Source organism: Sebastes fasciatus, chromosome 20, assembly GCF_043250625.1.
Source record: "Sebastes fasciatus isolate fSebFas1 chromosome 20, fSebFas1.pri, whole genome shotgun sequence".
NCBI lineage: Eukaryota > Metazoa > Chordata > Actinopteri > Perciformes > Sebastidae > Sebastes > Sebastes fasciatus.
In genome coordinates, this window is record NC_133814.1 from 12,980,919 (window position 1) to 13,003,590 (window position 22,672).

Genomic DNA, 22,672 nt, shown 5'->3' on the forward strand with positions numbered 1-22,672 from the left:
AGTTGGAGGCAATCCACAAGAAAGAACAGAGCGTGATAAAAGTGAGAGAGGAGGTGAGGACCGAATGCCAAAAAAGTTAATTCAAACACTGACAGAGGGAAGTATCCTGACGTAAGTTCTGCTAAGGTAGCTCATCGTTCTGATGATCTGAAAGTGATGTGACTTGTCATCCAAAGACGACTTTTAAAAAGACAAAGAGGACAGAGAGCACAAAAGAAATGACGATAGTACGAGTGTGATGAGAAGAAAAAGAGGGAAAGCTGTCAGGAGATTGAAGTCTAATGGTAAATGACAGGCCTTAGCCATAAAATCAACTTCTGTCAACCAGAGGGACAGAGATATTTCAGTGTGTATTTTTTCCTACATATTATATAATGGACATATAAAGGACATTAAAATGACTACGTCTGACTCAAAGCTGCATTAAACAAGATGTATCATAATGTCAAAAACACTCATCTAATGACACTAAACCCTGATGTGAGGTTCCAACACCGAGGAGGTTGCAAATGTTCAGCATAACCCGTTTTAAAAAAATATATTGCTGTCTGCTGAAAAACAATCTACCACAAAACAGTTTTGTTAAGGCTGAGCTGACACTTTAAATACACCACATATTAGATAGTGTCAAAATAATGTTCATGTTTTAACCAAACGTAGCTCAGCATAGTCTTCATAGCAGGTCTGTTTAAACTATATGTCATGCATGCATCTAAAAGGTGTTTCATTTCCTGATGCAAGAAACTACTTTGTGGGGTTTAGAGTTATTACTGTATAGTGAACTAAAACTGAAACTAAAACAAAAATAAGCAGTGTTGTTAGTAAACTGAAACTAAATAAAAACGATATCCTTTAAGAAAAACTCAAACTACACTGAAACGATATTGCCTGGTTAACAAAAATAAGATGAACGTGAATTAATTTACGTTTTTTTGACAGACTTGACTTTTCTCGAGATGGCGCTATGCTGCAATCGAAGACTAAACATTAAACATTATGGCCTTTCCTACACAGTTCTCCTACCATGTATTTTTGTATCTATATGTAGCTACTTCTGAGACATTATACCTGGCCCTAACAGAAACAAACTAAAACTAAACTTTTCTGAGAAACTGAAACTACACTAAAACTAGCAAACACTCTGAAAATGAACTACAACTAAACTAAAATTAAATCGAAAAGTCAAAAGTAAAGAAAACAATGAGCCCTGAACTATTATTTCTTTACTCACACATTCCTGAATTAACATACTCCCACACCGAAACAATATTTCTAACCATCTTGTCTTGTCTTGTCTAGCTGGTACAGTATGAGTATAGCGAAGACACCAGAGATTTGTGATGCAACTGCAAAGCCTCTCCTGATCTGCACATTTGCCCTCTTTCTCTAAATTAAACTTTGGCGTCAGGTGGGAACTCTGGTGGGAAATCTTATACACACAGGAGATAACACATCTGTATTTCAGTCTCACAACTTGAGACTTAAATACTAAACTTGTTCCTTAAATAACGGTGAGGAGGCACCAATGACAGCTGACCCTATTCAATGAATATCCAAAATACATGCAGGTCTGAGAAGGGCACAAATTAATACTAGGCTGCAATTAAAGGGATAGTTTGGGTGATTTGAAGTGGGGTTTATGAGGTAGTTATTCATAGTCGGTGTATTACCTACAGTAGATGACGGACGGCACACCCCCAGTTTGGAGAAACAGACAGGAGTTACCGCACAGAAGCAAAGCAATGTACTGCTGTGGATGGGGCTGGCAGCAAAACGTATTTTAGACACCCAAAAGAAAGGCCCAACTAAAAAAAAATCAATATCAGTTTAAGTGTACGCTACATTTAGAATATCGTTGTCCCTTTACCTTGCAACCCACCAGACCCCTATGAAAAAAAAAAAAATTTTACCTCGCAGAACAATTACACATAAAACTAACTGATCGAGGTGGCGGTAAACCAGCAACCCGTTTCTGCAAGGTATAATGATTGTTTTTGTTAATTGAGTCTGGTTGCTTGGGTGAGAGCATAGATAACGGCTTCAGTTCCCCGTCAGAAACAGGGACCGTATAGCTGTCTCACAGCAAGGTAAACCGGCAAAAATATTATAAATAAAACGTACACTTAAAGGGACTGTTTGTAACTTTTTAAGCCCTTGAGCCCCGCTGCCTGAGCCTGCGCTGAGGCAGGAAAAGCCAACACTAGGATCAGCAGTGATTCATGGAGAGACCTTCGTCTGGTCAGCTAACATTACTGCCAAGCAGCTGAAATATAGAGTGATATTGTGGTTTTAGCTGACGTGTGTCGCCTCACTGTGTTGAGTGATGCTCGTTCATGTCTATTTAGAGCGAGCAAGCGCGAGCTCGACGCTGACTTTCGTTGATTTCAAGGCCACAGGTGTCGCTGTTAACAAGCATTTCTGAAAGTTACAAATAGTCCCTTTAAACTGATATTGATTCTTTTTAGGTTGGCCTCTCTTTTAGGTGGCCAAAATGCGTTTTGCCGCCGGCCCTGTCCACAGCAGTACATTGCTTTGCTTCCGTGTGGTAACTCCTGTCTTTTTCTCCAAACTGGGGGCGTGTCGACCGTCATCTACTGTAGGTAATACACTGACTATGGATAAGTACCTCATACAACCCCACTTCAAAACACCCAAACTATCCCTTTAACATTAGCATGCTAAGTGCAGCTTTAACCTACATTACTGCACTGTTATTAATCTGACCATGCTATAGTTGAAAGCCACAATACAATATTGCTGGTGATGAAACAAAGGTTCATTCATGGTTTCAGTAATCAAATGATACAGTAGTTCAAGAAGGCAGCGCACAGTGGATTACACATCAAATCAATATTGATCAATCCATCACAGCAGCCAGTCCTTTTTAAATATGCAGCAGCATGTCAAACAGAGAAACACCCCACTGCTTAACCTAAAGCTACACATCAGGTGTGGATGAGTCGGTGTGTTGACTGCATGTGTCTGTGTTTACATGTGTTGGCGTAAGTGCCTGGCACAAATGTGTGTGTGGACATGACTCACAATACGAGTGAGACAAACAGCCTATGGGCACAGGAGGTGTGTGTGTGTGCGTACACTTGCTGATCGGCAGATAGTGAGTGGTAACTACATGAGCACTGCATTGAAGTGATGGAGAGGGACGAGCGGAGAGAAAGAAAGAGGTGGAGGAAGATGATAAAAGGAACGAGCAGCAATCTGTCACTTCACACTTATTTATCTCCTCGGGCACTTTGTGTCTGTTTCCTCTCCGTCCATCCCTCTTCTCGCTGCAACATGAAGGTATGTTATGTGTCCTGGCTCTGGACGGCCATGTTAATGCTCACTGTAATATTTGTGTGAAGCTTAAAGCGTTGAATCCCCCCTACAGTAAAGCTACCACATGATACACCTGCAGTCCAATGACCTTCAAGGCCCAATAGAGTCTCCCTCGCTCTCTAGACTCTGAAATTAGATTTGGAAAGATCATCAACATAAATTTAAAAGAGCCGGAGTCAGAGATGGAGAGAGAGAAGCAAATGAGAAAGAGCTTTTGAGAGAGAGAGAGAGAGAGAGAGAGAGACTGTGAAAGGAAGTTGATGATAGAGAGCGTTGATTGTGTTCCGATGGATGAATGAAGAAGAGAGAGTGAAGGAATGGAGGGAGAGGAGATGAAAAGACGAGCGGAGGAGAGAAGACAATGACGTGAATCTCACCAATCAAGGGGAGAGAGAGCAGGGGCATCGGAGAGTGAGAGTGCAATAAAGAGATAGAGAAGAAGAAGAAAGGAGGAGGTGTTGGGGAGAGCATGAATGTAAGTGATATAACCAAGGAGAGATCGACGGAGCTGATATTAGCCCTACAGGCGTTTTTGCATGCACGGCGGTGCGCCGTGCTCTTCCTTAACGGGACCCGAGTGGCGCTGTGTTTACTGCGGCACCATCCAGAAGAGCTTTATCATTACAGTATTACCACAGCCCTGCCTGGCTCTCTGTCACCATGACAACCACTGCGTTAGCCTCTGCTTTCAGGCACCAAGGACAGGACTAAGCCAAACACTGCTCCTACAGCTGGCGTAAAGGGGCTGAATGTAGAGGAGCCGAGCTGCGATCGTTGCAGTCCGGCTGCTGATTGTTCGATGAGAGATTGACGTTTATGAGGTCAAGGGCGAGTGACCTTGACAGAGATATAAAGACAAATAAAGGATGTTGCTTCTGATTAACAGTGCTTTTGTTCCACGTACGCTCACGGCGATGTTTGATCAGCATTAGTATGACGAACAGCGCCCGGTATACGACTGAGCATGTGGAGTCTTTCCCAGAGGGTTAAAGCAAATGGGCAACCACTAATGCAGTCAGCAATGATAAGAAGACATTGAAGGATGATGTGAAATCTGCACATGAATGAGGCATGAAAAATGAACATTTAAACAATGTGAAATATTGAACGTTTTCCTGAAGGGCAACCTCGATGCAACGGGGTCAGACTTGGATCAGGTGATTAATCTATTATCTTAGGTGAATGGCTGCGGCCATCAGTCAGAGACTTCCAAAGTAGCCACTTAGCGTGCAGCGTGAGTATAACCTTGGGTGGGTTACAGGAATAGCCTTCACTTTTACCATCATCATCATCACTGTTGTCGTTATCACCATTAGATTCTGAGAACCGCTGCAGAGTAATTTAGGCTGAGATTAACAAAAACAACTAAACCTAACAGTCAAACAGTCTTGAACAAGACAAAGAGAACAACTAAAATGTCAAAAGAGAGGGAGAGGACCCTTTAGGGACATGGCGTGTGAAATGGACAAGCAGCACAACTGAGTGGGGAAGGCAGAGAGAGAAAGAGAGGGCAGTACAGAAAAGATGTCTTTCATTTTCTTTTCAGTGTTGCATTTTTTTCTACGTGTTGAATTATGAATTACTTTAGTGGCTTTTAGCCGTTTATGACCCTCAACCTAAAGGCTTCCTTGTGTGAGTTTAAGTTATGCTGGCATGGTCCATGAAACGTGTCTGAGAATGTTAACCACAGTTACAGTATTCGAACCGTCATTCTGCATTAAGTCACTAAAAACGGTTAATACAACACGGAAAACACTCGTGATTATCTATAACTTTTTTTATTTATCTGAATAATCATTTAGTCAAATGTTAAAAGTAGTGTTTTACAATATTAGTGGTTTTATTATTTATACCATTTTATACTCTATTTTACTAATTTTGTTTTATCAACCTTTTACTACTTCGAGTAACTGTTGATCATTATGATATTTGTCAATCGCTTGTAAAGCACAAAGGTGCTATATAAAAAAAGATTGATTGATTGATTTTAAAGCAGCTATAACCAATTTTGTTCTATCAACAGTGGATCACATGATCATTTGTATGTGAAAGAGATTCGCTTATAGTGACAAACCCACAGAGAATTATTACCCGACTCTACAGGACCCCTCATCTCGAAGGAGCGTTTTAGCATCTTTCAGCTCGTTGTTTTGGTTTTATGTCCCTCAACTTTACCCTTTAGGTTCATTCTCACCGCTCTCATACGCATGCAGGAGCTCTGATAAACACACTGTATGTTACCTGCTTAGCACTTAACGGCACACGGACAAAGTTAGCGACTAACTGGTGAACATAGTGGAGCTTTAAGCAGCAAATAGACTGACAATAGATAGAAGGTAATATCAGAAGAGATATCAAATTCTTGAGAGCATCTCCTCCCCTCTTCCTGTCCCAGAGGAACCGCCTCAAGAGAAATGCAATCGACATGGCGTGGAGGACGTTTGGTGTGTCTGAGCCGGGACGGGCAGTTAAAGCAGGAGATTGCGAGCCCCTGATAGGGGTCACAGAGCGCCTATCATGGGACACTGCGGGATAATGAAGGGCAGGAGAGGTGAGGCGTGGACAAGAGGGACGTAACGGCACGGTTGCATGTGTTGCATGATTGCATATGTGCTAAAAACACGTGTGCTCATCAAACACACCTGAATGCAGGAGGAGATGAAGGAGGATGGAGGTTGGAGGAAGGTGGCACTGAACTTGGAAGATATAATTAGCTTCTGCTCGGGGTAATCCTCGCGTATACTTTATTTTCTGAGCGCTAGAAACTCCGGCTCTCTGAGGTCAGCGCTCTTGGAAGTGATCCTGGTAAAATTTCAAATCGCAACACAGACTTCTGTTTCAGACATTCCCTGAATGACTCAACTCCTTGACACGCTACAGTTGAATCGCTAAGCTCTCCCACACACACACACACACACACACAGCTCTCAAGTCGACACTGTTGTATCTGCTCTGCAGCGTTCAGGTCCCCCCCCCCACACACATTTAATTCCCACTGCAGTCCTGTCAAACCTTTCTGAAGACAAACAAATACTGTGTGGAGGTGAGTGAACTGTACACGTGTCCGTTCCCTCTCATCTGCTTTGTATTCGGTCCGGATTACTGCAGCATGCTATGTGCATTTGTCCTTGCGACGCAGCCCCCACCTCCTCCTCTTTCTCAGCAGATCCTCCCTTTTTCCTCCCTTCCTCACCCCTTTCTCCATCCTCGTATTGTTCGAGACACGTAAAGCAAGTTTGGCGAAGCTGTCCCTGTTTTAACAGCTGTGATGACCGACTGCCTTCATGCCTCCTCCTCTTTTTCTAACCCCCCTCCATCCTTTCTCCCTCTGTCTTTGTGCCCCTGTGCTTCAGTAACTCTCTACCTCATAGCTCCATCATAAAACTGAAAATGAAATGGGACATGCACAAAGGACTTTTTGGTAAACAATAGCACTACACGTATTAAACTGTCAACCTGTCTATGTCGAGCTGTTCACAGAGTTAAACAAACGAATATAAAGTTGCCTGAATTTGAGAGAATGATCTCAACAAAACCTCCACACGACATTCTGATACATCTCCATCCAAATCCACTCCTGAATCAGACACTTCTTTCGATGTCACGTTTCTATTTAAAGTAGTAGTCATTCGTTCTGTGCCTCCACTCCGCTGCCACTTGGACAGGAGGGACAATCACGAGGGAGCAGATGGTCACACAGGAATTATCCCGGTGACGCCCTCCAATGTCATTTTCCAAGGGAATGAGCAGCGATACTGTTTAAGTGCCACGGGGTGACCACACGTGGCCAACCATACACTCAATGCTTAATCAACAACATTCATTAAATTGAGGTTCTTCATTATGAGGGTTTTCTTTGTGTTATGTGATAGTGAACTGCATATTTTTTTAAGGTTTTGAAGTGTTTGTCGGACAAAACGAGCAAATTGATGACATCATCTTGGGATTTAAGAATTGTGATGGCCATTTTTCACAAAACTCCCTGAATCATTACATTAGCTACCAAGTTACATTTGTGTTGCGATCATTGTGCCTGATCAGAAGTGTCTTCTATTAGTTTTGGTTTTCCACCTCTGATAAAGAGCACCACTTCTCAAGCCTAAGGGCCCTATTTAAACGATTATATGCCATTTTAGAATATAATTATTAAATAATGTTTATAATAAAGTAATTTTCGATACATTTTTAGGTAAATATTTGGGTAATTTGACAGTAATTCCAAAGAAATTTCAAATAGGTTCCTTGCTATTTATCACCTATTTACCATGACATTTGTGGACCTGTAAAATGAAGTGTTTCCCAATTTTCTTACATTTGTGTATTAATTTATTAATCTAAAAAATAATCCACAGATTAATTGTCAATAAGAATTATTCTTTTTTTAAATCACTAAATGCTCAGCGACGATTATTCTATGACACAATTTAATTGCACGATTGTAACACGATTAGCGCTGAAACAATTAGTCCATTAACAGAAAATAAATCAAGAATTTTGGTAGTTCACTGATCATTTAAATCAAAAGTACCAATTATTTGCTGGTTCTAACTTCTCAAATGTGTGCGGGAATTTGCTATTATTTCAAATGGAAATTCATTAAATCACTTTTTTTTAGTTAGTTAATAAACAATTAATTGATTAATAAAAACAATTTACAGACTAGGGGTGGTGCAAAATACCGGTATCGACGATAACCATGATATTTAAAAATGAAATATTGACGTCATGTTAATAATGCACATATAACATTGTGTAAATAATCCAGCGCCTCTTAAATCATTTTATAAATACATTTTGAGTGTAATTAATTAATTTGCCAAAAAAGGAGACAAAATGCAAAATAAACAAAGTTAAAGATGAATTTGACTGAAAGCATTATTATTTTAATTTTTTTTATAGATATCGTGATTTCTTTTGGCCACAACAATCGTGTTGTGAAAATCTGATATTGTGACAGCCCTACTACAGACTGATTTATAATGACAATATTCATTAGTTTTCAGCCCTAAAAATTATGACATATTGGAAAACCTGTTTGTAATAACACCTTTCAGCTAATCAGCATTCAGTTTGTTGATCTACGTCTTTGTTAAAAGGCATTTATTTGGGACATTGGCATGTGTGAGAGTGACCTGCGGGGTTACATGAGGAGGCGTGTCAACATGAAGTGATTTATCTGCGTGCTGTAAGGGAACGCTCAGCTGAATGGTTTATGGGCAGCTACACTTACAGAGTATGGGCCAGTGTGTAAAGGTGAACGCACCGGGGGTGATTTATGTTCAGCCAGGTGTTCAAGGGGGTCAAGTGTAAGATGCATGTTGTAATGGAAGTGGGGGAATGTCTTTTAATACCACGTTAAATCTCTCTTTAGTTACAGTATGTGCTGGATATTGCTCATGAATAATTGACTATATCTTGATGCAGCGAAAGTACTTTTGATTCAGCACGCAATTAAGACTAGTTTTTCTCTGCGAGTATGAGCACACTGTGTACTTGTTTGTTTATATATACATGTGCTTGTGCGCGTGGCGGTTCTGTGCAACTATAGTACACAATACGCTGCTCTCTCGTGTGATTTGACAAGATTTACCCCATTTAGAGAATTCAGACTCCCACCACTGTAATCGGCTCTGGCACCGCGTGAGCTCTCCACCATGCCGGTGTCCTGAATCATTTCGATTCCAGAGCGTAAGAGCAAAATGTCCAGGGTTTTGCCACGAGGTCCATCTAATTGACTGTCAGTACAGTGGTGTGGAGCGCTGATTCAGCACTTAACCAGCATGGCTAAATGGACCGAGGCAGAGGAAGGGGGAGGAAGATGGCTGAGAAGGACAGAAAGAGAAGTATTTTGGAGTGATGGGAAAAGCCATTTTTTGCAACATAATCACACAACATGTTAAATGCTTCTGTCTGGGATGTAATGTGATACTTAAAGGAATAGGTTGGCGTTTCGGAAAATAGGCTTTCTTGCCAAGAGTTAGATGAGAAGATCAATACCACTTTCATGTCTGTATACGGTAAATATGAAGCTGGAGCCAGATAGTTAGCTCAGCTGGAAACAGCTAGCTTAGCTCTGTCTAAAGGTAACAAAATACGTCTACCGGCACCTTTAAAGCTCGTCAATTAAAAATGTAAATCTCCTTTATTTAATCTGTAGAAAAAAAACAAAAAAATTACAATATGCGCTGGGTTATGTGCCGAACTGTTTCTTGCCTCTGAGCTGTTGCCAGGCAACCAGGAGACTCCAGGAAGTTACTGGTCCCGGCCAAGAAATAGTCGGGCACATAAAAATGGAAAATTCTGTAAAAGTGGTATCAATCCACTTAAAAACTCAGTTTTACAGATCTGTTGATTAAATCAACTAATTGACCAGTTTACAAAATGGTACGAGTGTTAGTCGACTAAGAATTTCTTTGGTCGAGGACAGTCCAAATATAATCATCTCCCCAAACACAATGAACTCGCTATCTCTACTTTAAGCAGCTAGAGACGGGGACGAGCGAGGATTTTAAATTGAACACCCCCAGACATTGCCACCGTTTAACAGTTATTGGTCATTCGGAGGCTCCGCTCTCTTGCTACCTCTCTACCTACCTATTATAACAAAGTACAGCAAAGACGTAGACGACGCGGAACGTGGCGCATATTGGGGAACGTGAGTAGCAAATATAAGATCAAATTCTCGGTTTATAAATGAATGCAACATTAGGCTTATGCCTAGGTGGTGTGGGTGTTTCTATGTTTTCTGTCATGATTTGATTAGCAAACTTGTTGGTAATGTGGCAACAGCTAATAGTGTTTTCTACCTCAACAATTACCTAACATCAATACATCAATAATCTCCACCATTTCCTCCACATGTTCATAAACATCTAACAGTATTTTTTATATTTTTCAACTTGTGTATTTATTTTAAAATTAATATTTGAACGTCATTTTTGGCCAATATTGACAGACCTACACAGCACCCATTTTTTCTAAAATGTGATCCCTGTAAATTTCTGTACACTTGTAGCTTGTTAATCAAATCATAGATTTTTGACATTTCAGATGAGTTTGGTAAACTGCTTGGTAAAGAAAAGAAAAGCTGATGATGGTCATCATGACGCTGAGGTTAGTTGGATAAAATTAACGAGGGGAGGCGTGGATTTTGTCTCCTGAATGTGAAATGTGAAAATGTCTAGCAGGAGTTATTTGATTTAATTCTTATAGGTTGCTTAATCAAGTACTTAACGTCATATATTCCATCATTAGACAGGATGACAGGATGACAGGTAGTACAGGCGAGACAGGAAAGTATGGAAAGAGAAGAGAGAGAGGAAAGAGACAGAGGAAATTGACATCTACAACTGTGTACAAATACGTGTCTAAAGCCCTTCTTGTGTCAGCGGACGCGCTAAATATCTTCCGGTGGTGCAAAATAATAATCACGCGCATCAACACTGCTGCTGAAAAAAATCCCAGAGGAAACACTGGTATTGTAGTAATACTATTAAAGCGTCGAAATCACAAACACTGCAGTTTTTTCTGTTTATACCCCTTTAAAGTGCTTCTCACTTATTTAACAAAGAGATCATGTCTCAGCCCTTGTTATGAGACATCGAGCATCTATCCAGCAACGTATCGCCAACAGACAGTGCTCAAGTTACAAGGCAACAAACGGAGGGACTGGGACTTCCCAGGATGCAAAGACAACATGAGAAGGCCTGCGGTACAAAACATTGTCAGGGAAAATTGAAACAGAACACGATACATTTACCAATTGCAGGCTCAGGAGAGGCAGGTTGACTAATTATCACGCCCCTGCCAGCAGCTACTACCGCTTGAGGAAAACAGTTTACCTTAATAAACCTGATGAGCACTTAAGAATACCTCCCTCCATCCTTCCGGTCCTACACATAGTCTCGTCCTCTCACCAGTAATGGAGGAACAGATTTGCCACCAGCGAATGAAATTAAGGCCTCCTTTCCCCTCTCTTTGCTATTTTCAGACGCAGCCCACAGGGAGAGGCACAAGAATGGAAGTGGGAAATAAGCCTTTCAGCGGGGTCGGAGTTTGAATGGAAACAACGTGGAAGCACGAATACCAAACCCCACTGCTGAAAGTAAAAGTTTAATTCAACGCACTTAAGACCTTTCAGTTCACAAAAGAGCAGCATCATCTCTATTTCACATCATCTTGAACACTGGGACACTGCTGAGGGACACTAAAAGCTTTGGATGTTTGTACACTAAGGAGAAGGACGTCTTTGTTGCAGTTTTAGGGTGAGGTGCACCTGTTCACCTGGTTAGACTGTTATCAGGCCTTTAAATAGGCGTTATCGGCCACTATAAGCGGCATAGATGTGGGTCATTAGGGGCCTACTACGCCTACTACGTTGTAAAAGTGAAAGTGAAACTAAAAAGCAACACGTTTTAACATGTAAAACTAAATGCAACGTTACATTTTGAACACAAACAAAAAGGCTTCTTTAGGTTTAGGCAACATAACTACAACTTCTTTAGGTTTAAAATGCCTGAGGCCAGTGCAGAGCTATGCATCATTAATATTTAGTCTCGCTGCGCCTCCCCCTTTTTATAACTCTGGGCCCTCCTTAGGGGTCCCGCCCCCCAGTTTGGGATTTTCACACTGTCTATACTACAGCACCTGACTTCCACTTCTGCTCCTGTCATAATTACTACGGTTGCTAGAGGTCGCTGTCATCTTCTTTTATACCTCCTTTTGGTGATCTACCATGTGGATAGAAGATAAAACCTACTAGTGGGTGTAGTAGGCCCCTATTGACCCACATCTATGATGCTTATAGCGACTGATAACGCCTATTTATTTGCCTGACGACAGTCTATCAGCTGACCTGTTTTAAGATACAGGTAATGATAGTGGCAGCTGTGATGTTAACTCTCCCTGGAGCATAATGGGTAAACACAACAAATAACAGAAGAACAAGGCAAGTAGAATCCAGGGTTTGCAGAATTCACAGTCACCTTCACCACACTTCCCATTAAGCTCCGACCAGAGTCGGGAGGTAGTGTACGTGGAACTACGTGGCATTGGGGCAATCAAAACTAGTGCAAAAAGATCTCACAAGACAATTCAAAATTAGAAGTGACCAAGTATGAATGTGTCTGATACTGGTTAAAATCAAAAGAGGACAGCATGCTTTATTGAAAACGATGCAGGTGTTTTAACTGGCTAGTTGGAGAAGTAAAAAACTTTTGTCTTTCCAAACCCACACAGAACTCATCTACTCTGTCACAAGGTCTTCTCCCCTAATAATGTAACGCAATGTCCCTGACAAAAATGGTAACATCACCAAACCCTGCCCTGGGCCATCTTCTTTTCCACCCAACACCATATCTATATATACACTGACGCCTATCAATACTGTACATCTTTTTTCTATTTTCTGTCCACAACAGAGGTTTTCTACAAGGAGACGACCTGTTCTGAGGCCGTCCGGCACAGCGGCAGGTCACATATGTGTTTATGACAGCATTGTGCGTTCCAGCACTGAACACTGTGGGGAAAAAAAGGATAGCAAACAATGAACCACAAGGCATGACCTTCAGGGAGAGGGTGGGCTCTGGACCGAAAATGAACCAAAGTCCCATTTGGAGGGGGCAAAGGGGCATCTTGTACATGCTGAGCTACAAATGGTGCTTTGTCAGGAGGATTGCTGACAAAGACAACTGTGCCGTTCTGGTGCGAAACTGGAAGTGACCAAAACACAACGAAACCTGTGGGACAGTGGGATGACATTATAGGGCACCATACAGATAGTCAGCAGTGGATTTCATACGGCAAAGTACGAGTGGTACGAGCTGGTGGTCGAGACCGGTGTTTTGTTTTTTAAGTTACGTTAGTGATGTTCGTGGCATGTTTTTTTTCCATACTTATGTTACGTGTTTTCGTACGTATTGTACTTAGTTTACGAACTTATTTCAATCCCAACCATGATGTTTTTCCTAAACTTAACTAAGTGGTTTTGTTGCCCCCTGGTACTGCACTTTCATAAACACGTGTAATATTCACGCCTCGGAGAGATAAAACGTGACACTGACACGCTATCCTCTGGTGGACGGGCAGGTCTATTACACGCTTTGATATCGGGTTGCATATTTCTAAGAATGCGAGAAATTACACTGAATTAATGTGTGTCACATTCACTCAACTTAACCTCCTTTATCCAGACTTTTGATGTCCAAAATTGACAGTTTAATGCTCACTTAAAGCTTGTTTATCTATATATGCGTATGTAACTTGTAACACCTGACATATTCAACAACTTTCCAATATTACTTTCAGTAGCTGTACCATTTAATTTAAAAAAAAATATCCCTTATCTTAAGGGCTTATTTTCTACCTTCTTCATCTTAGTTTGACACCATCTGAGCGGCAAGTGATCACATCAGATTAGATTACCTTCATTAACAAAAAAACACACAAAACCATAACCACTGTTCATCGATACTGGTGGATCCTTGGATATTCAATTAGGATCATTGTCGTTCAGGCAGATTACAGTTTAAAAACAGTAAGGTAGTAGATCAAAATCTGTGTCAACCAGGGGCAGATCAATAAAGAAATCACATGCAAATGGTATTGTATAACACCTCATCAAACAGAAACGTATAGGTCCATAAATTCAGTCAATGGGTTAACGGTTGTGTTACCGTCCAACAGAGTAGAATAAGCATTAGTCCTTATGAGCATTCTCAGAGAGAGGAAGAGAGAATGGCTTTAAAAACAGACAAAAAAGAGAAGATAATCAATTGATTATCAATCAATAGGCAGGTAGGAGGGCCGGGGTAGTAGGATTGGATGGCTCAAGCCTTCTCAGATAATCGAAGATACAAAGACAAGGGTCCCCACCCCCATCATACAACGTCTTTCTCCCTGTGGTTGTCACCTCCTCCCTGTTTATCTCAATACCCCTCTTCCTCCTCTTCGTCTCCCTCTCAGCCCCTGTTCCCTCTTTTCCCCTCCGCTATCGCACCCCTTCTCCATTTCCCTCGCTCCGTCTATCCCTCTCACTCCCACTCCACCTCTTTTCTCTTCCTCCAGTGCTCCCCCTCCTCTCTCCCGTGTCTACTGCAGCAGAAAAGCCAGCACAGACACCAGCATGTGTGTGTTTGTACATGTGTGTGCTGCTGCTGTTGCTGCTACGGTAGATCCACGAGCAGAGCTTCACACACGATCATGTGCGGAGAAGGAGGTGGAAATTTGAAGAAAAAAAAAACCTGCATGCGTGTCGAAACGCTCTGATCAAAACATTGATTGCTGATGCGTTACATCACAGCCATGCAAACAAAAACTCCTTAAATCATTAGAGTAATGTCTCTCCTCCTGTCTCCCTTTATTTCCTCTCGTCTCCCGCTTCCTTCCCTCTGTCTCTCTCTCATCTGTCTCATTGTATTTCCACATCAGCATCTCATTTTTTTCCCTCTGTCCTAGCCTCTCTCTCTCTCTCTCTCTCTCTCTCTCTCTCTCTCTCTCTCTCTCTCTCTCTCTCTCTCTCTCCATCTCTCCGTCTCTTCTCTCCACATATAATTTGCATCTCTCAGGACCGAAAAGACCAAAAGGTTCTGCCACGTCGAACAGGATACTTTTAGATAGAGCGACGGTAGGAAAAAAGAAACGAGTGATCTGGGTCACAACGCTGTTTGACGTATAGTGCTGGTTTATTAGACCTACAGAGAGAGAAACGGGGCTGCGTTCACCCACAAATAGAGACTGGTGCTGTGCAGCCATTGAAATGAATCCCACCTACTACCTGCTCTGTACTCTGCATAACCCCCAATGTTGCCGTCACAAACACCACTATCTGCAGCCATTACACTCAATGATTTTTTTTGTATGATTCATGAGATCTTGGCCACTGTAACCAGAGATCATTACATAATATACAGCATTCTAGCAGCAGGTACAGTAGCTTGAATCCGAGGTATGGCAATGCTGCAAACGCTGCCTCCTCTTGCTGAATGATAATTCAGCACCAAATCTCTTTACATAAACATATCAAGCATACTTTTTGCATCGCTCTTCTTGTCATATCTACGATCTGCTATTTGAAAATCCAAACCCTGAAGCCCTCTCATACAAACATTTGGACATTCTAGCAAAGAACTACCCCACTGCGAGCTGTTTTGTTGCACGGAGCAGGGGTAGAGAGGGGTGGGATGGTGAGAAATCAATCCGATTGGGATGAGAGCGACACTTAGAGAAGCACTTCCTGCCTGATCCCAAGTCCAGAGAGGCGGATCAGGTGGCCTTAACCAGACTATCTGTCTGTCACAGCCCAACACTTTCTCTTCCTTTGGAGGGAACTGACTCCAGGTATGCAGATCTATACCTGGTGCCAGAAGAGGTGTGTATGTGTGTTGGAAAAAGAGAGTAGGTGTGCAGTTATTGTCTTCGTCAGTGATTATAGATGCATGTATTGCTGGGTGTGCTGTGATTTATGTTTTAAAATTATATTTTTTTCCACAGCGTGATGGCATGAATTGGCCACTGCAGGTGTCTGCTGACTGTCTACATGCATTATGCACAGTATCCATGGGGTCCTCACACACCCTCATGACAGCAAAATAGTACCAACAAAAGCACAAGACAAGGATGATCAAACTATATCACTAAAACACAAATCAAAGCAGCTGGAATCAAGCAGCTAGATCTGTCTGTAACTGGAGGGGTCTCGGGGAAAAAAAGAGCCCACAAGCCCAGTGTAACTGTTTTCATGTAAGCAGGGATCAAAAACACAGCCAGGGGTACTTGTTACTCCACCTGTATGATCAAATGCCATCAAACGTTTGCTTCTTGAGAGATAGATCATTAAGTATTTACATGAAAACAATAATCCAAAACAGGAGCAAGTTGTGCGTAACGGCATGAAGCCCCGTGCGTAAAAGCCATGTAGCATTCAACTGGGACAAAAACCAGCAGACTGTAGCAGTACCAAGGGCAAATGTGGGTAAAGACATGCACTTTGGGCGTCGTATGAGCGTCTTCAGTGCGGTGCCACAATAAATAAGACCACCATGAAATACGCCGCATTGATGTGTATCGTAAACGGAACAAATATGACCTAATGAAGGTGTTTGGATGCAGGACGCGCAGCGGATGGCACGTTTAGAGGCAGGTATGTATTAAACCTGCTCAAGTAACAGGATAGGAATTATGATAGCAATAAAAAAAACGGCATTCAGTGTGAATCCAGCTCGTCTGAAACATGTCATATATCAAGTATAAGAGGTGATGTGTTTGGCAAAAAAAACCTTGGTTGTTATATCAACTAGTACCCATCATCTACCAATAGATATAGCTGCCATACCATTTTCCATTTTTCCCTATGCTATCAGCATTAATTATTCAATATTAGTATATCCTGCAGTTTAATACAAGCCATCCTGTCAGGTGGTGACACACATACCGACAGTCATAATTATGAGGGACTGGTTTCAATGTGGACAAAACAATAAAGTTCTAAAGACTTATCATGACTCAAGCAGTGCTCTGAGGCAGAATATGCACACTGTAAACAATTACTGTTAATTTACAGCAGGATTTCAACAGTATTAACCTGTTATTGCTAAAAACAGTGCTTTACTGTTAATACAAAAGAAAACCTGTTAAATTACGCTAATAGGCCGTTTTTTAACTGAACTATAATGCATTCTTAAAAAACATCACTTTACTGCTGATCAGCTGTCTAAAGTATCATCAGTAACAGTTTCATGCAGTGTTTTTTTAATTCTGGGACCTGATCTGCACATGTGAGGCTTGTACATTGTACATGATTGTAAAATCAGTGAATTAGCTCTGTTCTTCACTCACATGGTGTTATGGTTTGCATTCTGTGCTTTTAGCCAGCTATAGACAGACATTTTGGGAAAAGTGTCAACAAGTCTATTATAGCCTTTTTCCTAACAAGTGCCTTTAATTGTATTTAGTGTGACTATTCCTATGTCTGTAACCTGCTAAATCTATTCATCTAGGCAAAAAATTATGTTTATTAAAATGTATGTAAAAAATACAACCTAAATAGTGCATTAAAACAAATCAGTAAGATAATGTAAAAGAAAGGTGAAAAACAGCTATATAATGTATCTTTAAACAGTAAATTAACTGTAAAATAATGTGAAATTAATAAAAAAAAAACAGTTCAAACTGTATTTTTCATTAACAGTACAAAGCTGTAAATTTCAGTGACAGTATAATATTGTTAATTTTACAGTAACATAGAGGCAACCCTGCGGTCAGTTATTTTACTGGGACATTCTTAACAGTGCAGCTGTGGTTGTCTGTGCAGGGAATTGAACTAAGAGTATTTAAGGAGCAGATTGTAATGTGCATGCTGTAGTTGTCTATGTGCACTCATTGCTGTCTTAATTTCTGCATCTGTGTTTTAAATTTCTAGATGGTTTTAATGCATGTGCATCATTTTTCTACTGCAGCTAAAATATAATGCTTCTGTAAAGTGTTTGCTGGTGTTGACTAACAGGTTTTCTTCCCCCTCCTATACACTGTAAAAAAAATCATTTTTACAGTTCTTTTCAAGAAATTTTACGTTTTTTGTCTGTATTTCAAAATGACAGAAAATGTTTTAAAAATTACATGTTTCCTTTGTGATTTATATGTAAATGGTCTTGATTTACAGTATTTTTTGTAATCACAGGCATCCCTGAGTCACACACAAAAAAACATTACTAGCTGAAAGTGTTTACTGTTGAAATGTGACCAGCTGTGGTTTGTCTGTGCAGGGATGAAGGAACAGTACAAAGCTGTAAATTTCAGCGACAATATAATAATGTTAATTTTACAGTAACATAAAGGCAACCCTGCTGCCAGTTCTTTACTGTTATTTTACTGGGAAATTCTTAACAGTGTACCAATAGATATTGCTGCCATACCATTTTCCCTATGCATTAATTATTCAATATTAGTATATCCTGCAGTTTAATACAAGCCATCCTGTCGACACATACCTACAGTCATACTTATGAGGGACTGGTTTCAATGTGGGAGTGATTCTATAATTAGGGGTAGATGTCATGTCCACTGGCTGTATTCATCAATTTGACTAAATATTCACTACAAGCAATTGTCAATTTTATATCAGGGCACGTTTCTTTTTCATTTAATACAAAAAAAAGTCAACAGGTCCCATCATTTATTTTGCAGAAAAATGCATATTCTATACTGGAATTTGCTGTTTTGGTGCTGTCCCGATTTGCTAAATTCATTTTTTGCTCTTCAGATTAACATTAAAATACATGTTTTTGTATATAATTTTGTATAATTATTTGTTCAAAATAATCATTAAAATATGAGAAAGGTGTTTTTAAAAGCTATTTTGGCTCATTCATGCACATCAAATCATCCACTTTAATTCTAGATTCTAGATTCTAGATTCTAATTCTAGAATTCTAGAAACTTATCATGACTCAAGCAGTGAGCTCTGAGGCAGAATATGCAACAGAAACAAGTTCTCCAGGTGGAGGAGAGACATGCAGGAGAACTCACCCGGGCATATTTGGAGGAATAGGGGTCTTCAAACAGAGCCCATATTCTGGGTTGCCAGGTTTTCCACCAGCCAGCTTTCCTCGCGTCCTCCTGCATGCACAGTCTCTTCAAGTCTCCATCCGCGCCTCCCAGCGCCGGCTCATCGTCCGATGCGTCCGGCTCCGGATTCTCGAAGCTGTCCAGCGCCTCCTCCGCATCCCGGTGCTGCCGGTAATTCATCCAGCAGCACGCCTCCACGTCCGTCTCGTCGATGCCCCAGAAAGCCAGCTCCTCCTCGAACAGAGGACCGCACACGTCGTTGGGACAGTGCAGCTTCCCAGTGCGGTAGTAGTTGAGGATGAAGGAGAACACGGACGGGTGGCGATCGAAGAAGAACTCGTCTAATTTGGGGTCGTAGTCGAAGTTGCTGAAGGCGTCCGGCTCGGTGAGCCACGATAAGCGGGTACCGGGCAGCGTCTTTAAGGTGCTCCGGTAGGTCTCATGCCGCACCCCCCCGCAGTTTATCACGATCTTCTCGCTTTCCGACGGACAAGTCATGTCTGCGCTGTAACATGCTTTGCTGGACGACTTGTTCCCACCCTTGCGCCCTTTGAAAGAGGATACACACACCGAGCTGAGCATAGGAGGACCGGTGGGGGTGGGGGGGGGGAGGAGGAGAGAGGGATGGAGAGGATGAGAGAAACCGAAGAGGAGGAGGAGGAGGAGGGAGGAGGAGTCTGAGGAGTCTGCAGGGGAGAGAGAAAAAAGGGCAGAACATTTTTTTTTAGCAGAAAAGGGGAGAAAAATAGATGTGGATTATCAACATTGCAATACAAATTAAGAGACTTAATGCCAGCTGTATGTGCAATTAGTCACTTGATAATCAGCTGATGGTAGGACGACCTTGTGCAGGTGCATTGAGTGAGAGAGAGGGATGGGAAATGATGGGTGGCAAAGTTTTTTTTTAACATCCACGGAGCAGAAGAGCCTTCAACTTATTAGTGCCAACATATGGAAGCAGATTCACGAGTCAGCATCACCTCCTCACAGGCTGATTGTTGACACCACAGTGATGAGAAGATGTCTTAATAAGCTTATTCCCTCTCATCAATGTATCATCTCCTTAAACTAGCAATCTCTCAATTGATCTGGTCATGTCATTCAAATCCTCTCCCTTATTAGACCACTGTGACACTTGAGCATCCCCCCCCCCCTATTCCTCCCCAATCCCTGCTCCTTTCCTTTGCCTGCATGGGTACCAAAGAGTGTGTGAGGAGGAGGAGGAGGCGGGAAGAGTCTGAGGAGTTTGCAGGGGAGAGAGAAAAAAGGGCAGAACATTTTTAGCAGAAAAGGGGAGAAAATAGATGTGGATTATCAACATTGCAATACAAATTGAAGACCCGTGCAGCTATAATGCCAGCTGTATGTGCAATTAGTCACTTGATAATCAGCTGATGGATGGAAGGGCTGCAGGACGACCTTGTGCAGGTGCAGTGAGTGAGAAAGAGGGATGGGAAATGATGGGTGGCAAAGTTGTTTTTAACATCCTGGAGCAGAAAGATGCCTTCAATTTATTAGTGCCAACATATGGAAGCAGATTCATGAGTCAGCATCACCTCCTCACAGGCTGATTGTTGACACCACAGTGATGAGAAGATGTCTTAATAAGCTATTGTGATGTTCCCTTGCTCCCTCCCTCTCCTTAAACTAGCAATCTCTCAATTGATCTTGGTCATGTCATTCAAATCCTCTCCCTTATTAGACCACTGACACTTGAGCATCCCCCCATTCGTCCCCCATTCCTCCCCAACCCTCCCCCCATCCCTGCTCTCCTTTCCTTTGCCTGCATGGGTACCAAAGAGTGTGTGAGGAGGAAAGATGGGAGAAAGAGGGAAAAACTCCATCTTTCTGCTTCTTTCTCCCCCAAGCCCCTAGAATGCCTCTCTGATGTAAAGTGGTGCAGGACCATGTGTGTGTGTGTGTGTGTTTGTGTGTGTTAATTGCCTCCCGAGAGTGTGGTGTCCGTACTAATGTTAGATCTCCTCAATCAGCCTTATGTGCGTGCTATACACACACTGCTGCTGCAGCCCCCTCCGACCGCACTGAGATTCATGCGATGCACAATTATGCCAATGCTCTTCTCTGCAACACTTGTGTGTGTGTAAAGACATGTAGAGATGGAGAAGAGGAACAGAGGGTGAGAGAGAGAGAGAGAGAGAGAGAGAGGGGGGGGGGGGGGGGGAGGAGGAGGAGGAGGCCATAAATCTGATTTTTAATGGAAGGATCGAAAAGGACAGGAAAATCAGGAAAACAAGGCAGACAAAGACCTGAAAGAGAGAGAGAGAGAGAGAGAGAGAGAGAGAGAGAGAGAGAGAGAGAGAGTGGAGGGAAAGAAAGTGAATGCAGCACACTCACATACAGTGAACAGCTAGTGTAATGTTGTCTCTTCCCTATTAGTGGAGGAAGGGGGTTTGTAGAGAGTGTGTAAAGGGGGCGAGGAGGAGGAGGAGGAGGAAGAGCATCGAAAAGGAGAGTGCACTATAAAAGTGAATGAATTCTGCTGCAGTAAAAAGCCAGAGTTATTTGCTCTCTCTCTCTCTCTCTCTCTCTCTCTCTCTTTCTCCCTGTTTCTCCCAGCAGCGAGGTCAGATTATTCTCCATCCTGGGGGGGATATCTGAAAAGACATGCGTTCCCAGCGAGGAAGCCCATACATGCTATGCATCTATGTTGTTAACCTTTTTCTCTATTCAAAGAAATGCACCACTCTCCTCCTCCTCCTCCTCCTCTTCCTCCCCCCCTCCTCTCCTGTGTGCTCTCACCGGCCCTCCCCCTCTCTCCCTCTGCCTCCTACTACTCTCTCTCTTCCTCACTTTCTCTTCCTCGCTCGCTCTCATATTCCGCATAAAGGAATCACATTTCATTGAAGGAGGAGAGTCATTTCTTCCTCCTCTTCATCCTCCTCTCACAACACTGTCTTATTCCCATCCAGTGCCCCCTTTCTCATTCTTTCATTCTCTTCTTTCTCTCCCTCCCCCCATTCACTGCATTTACTCTCTTTCTTTCATCTCTCCCCTCTTTTGCTCGTCCTGTCCCATTCTTTCTTTCCCCCCAAAGTCAGCTTCCTTCAATTTGGGTCAACTCTCTCCTCCTCTGTCCCATCACACTTTTGCTTCCTGTCACGCAGGACACTGCAGTCTTTCTTTCTTTACTTGTTATTAGTGTTTACTCTGTTTGTTTTGATGCACTTTTTTTATCTGAAGGAACAACTTTTTGTTCATGGAAAAGTTTGCTGTCTCTTCAGATCTCAAAGTGACATTGAGTTTCTTTGGGGTTTTTTACAGATTTATTTATTTATTTATTTTGCCGTTGTTTTTGTATTTCTTTTTTTTTTTGGTAGGAAAAGTATCCTTTTTTGTGCATTTTTTTGAAGATACTGGACTTAACAACACTCAGGTAAGATCTACTAAGACCAAGGCTATTGCATGGGAATGCAGTCAGAGTTTGGAAAAATTAAAGCACAAAAAAAAACTAAAAATGGATGTATTTGAAGCCTTACATTTCTACTTTTTCCTCAAATCTCCAAAGTCTTTGCAGTGTTTGCTGCAGGATCATCAAATCTGCTTGCTTGACAAAAAAAAAAAATCCTGCACTCATGAGTTTCAGAGTTGTACTGCATCATTCTGCAGAAGTAGTTTAGTCTGCATCTTTGCAACTAAAAAAAACTCTAGAAATAAGAGAAATCAGGACTAATTTTATTGAGGAAAGGGAATAACCTGCAATAACATCTAAAACAGAACAATTTGAAAGTGAGTTCAGGCATGCACAGTGTAAAAA

General features: G+C 41.8%; 2 protein-coding genes across 9 annotated transcripts in view; one reads left to right on the forward strand and one right to left on the reverse strand.

Annotated features, from left to right (window-relative positions):
- LOC141758856 (liprin-alpha-3-like) overlaps positions 1–22,672 on the forward strand; it is a 107,312-nt gene that overhangs the window by 81,217 nt on the left and 3,423 nt on the right. The gene's annotated exons all lie outside the window — the stretch shown is intronic.
- LOC141758858 (voltage-gated potassium channel KCNC1-like) overlaps positions 1–22,672 on the reverse strand; it is a 63,324-nt gene that overhangs the window by 34,652 nt on the left and 6,000 nt on the right. For 6 of the 7 annotated variants that reach the window (XM_074620612.1, XM_074620611.1, XM_074620613.1 and 3 more), the window contains exon 2: positions 18,859–19,583. In XM_074620612.1, coding sequence (XP_074476713.1) covers positions 18,859–19,479 — 621 coding nt within the window. In that variant the 5' untranslated portion in view covers positions 19,480–19,583. Of the gene's footprint in view, positions 1–18,858; positions 19,584–20,277; positions 20,385–22,672 lie in introns of all 7 variants that reach the window. The other variant, XM_074620617.1, reaches the window with a different exon arrangement.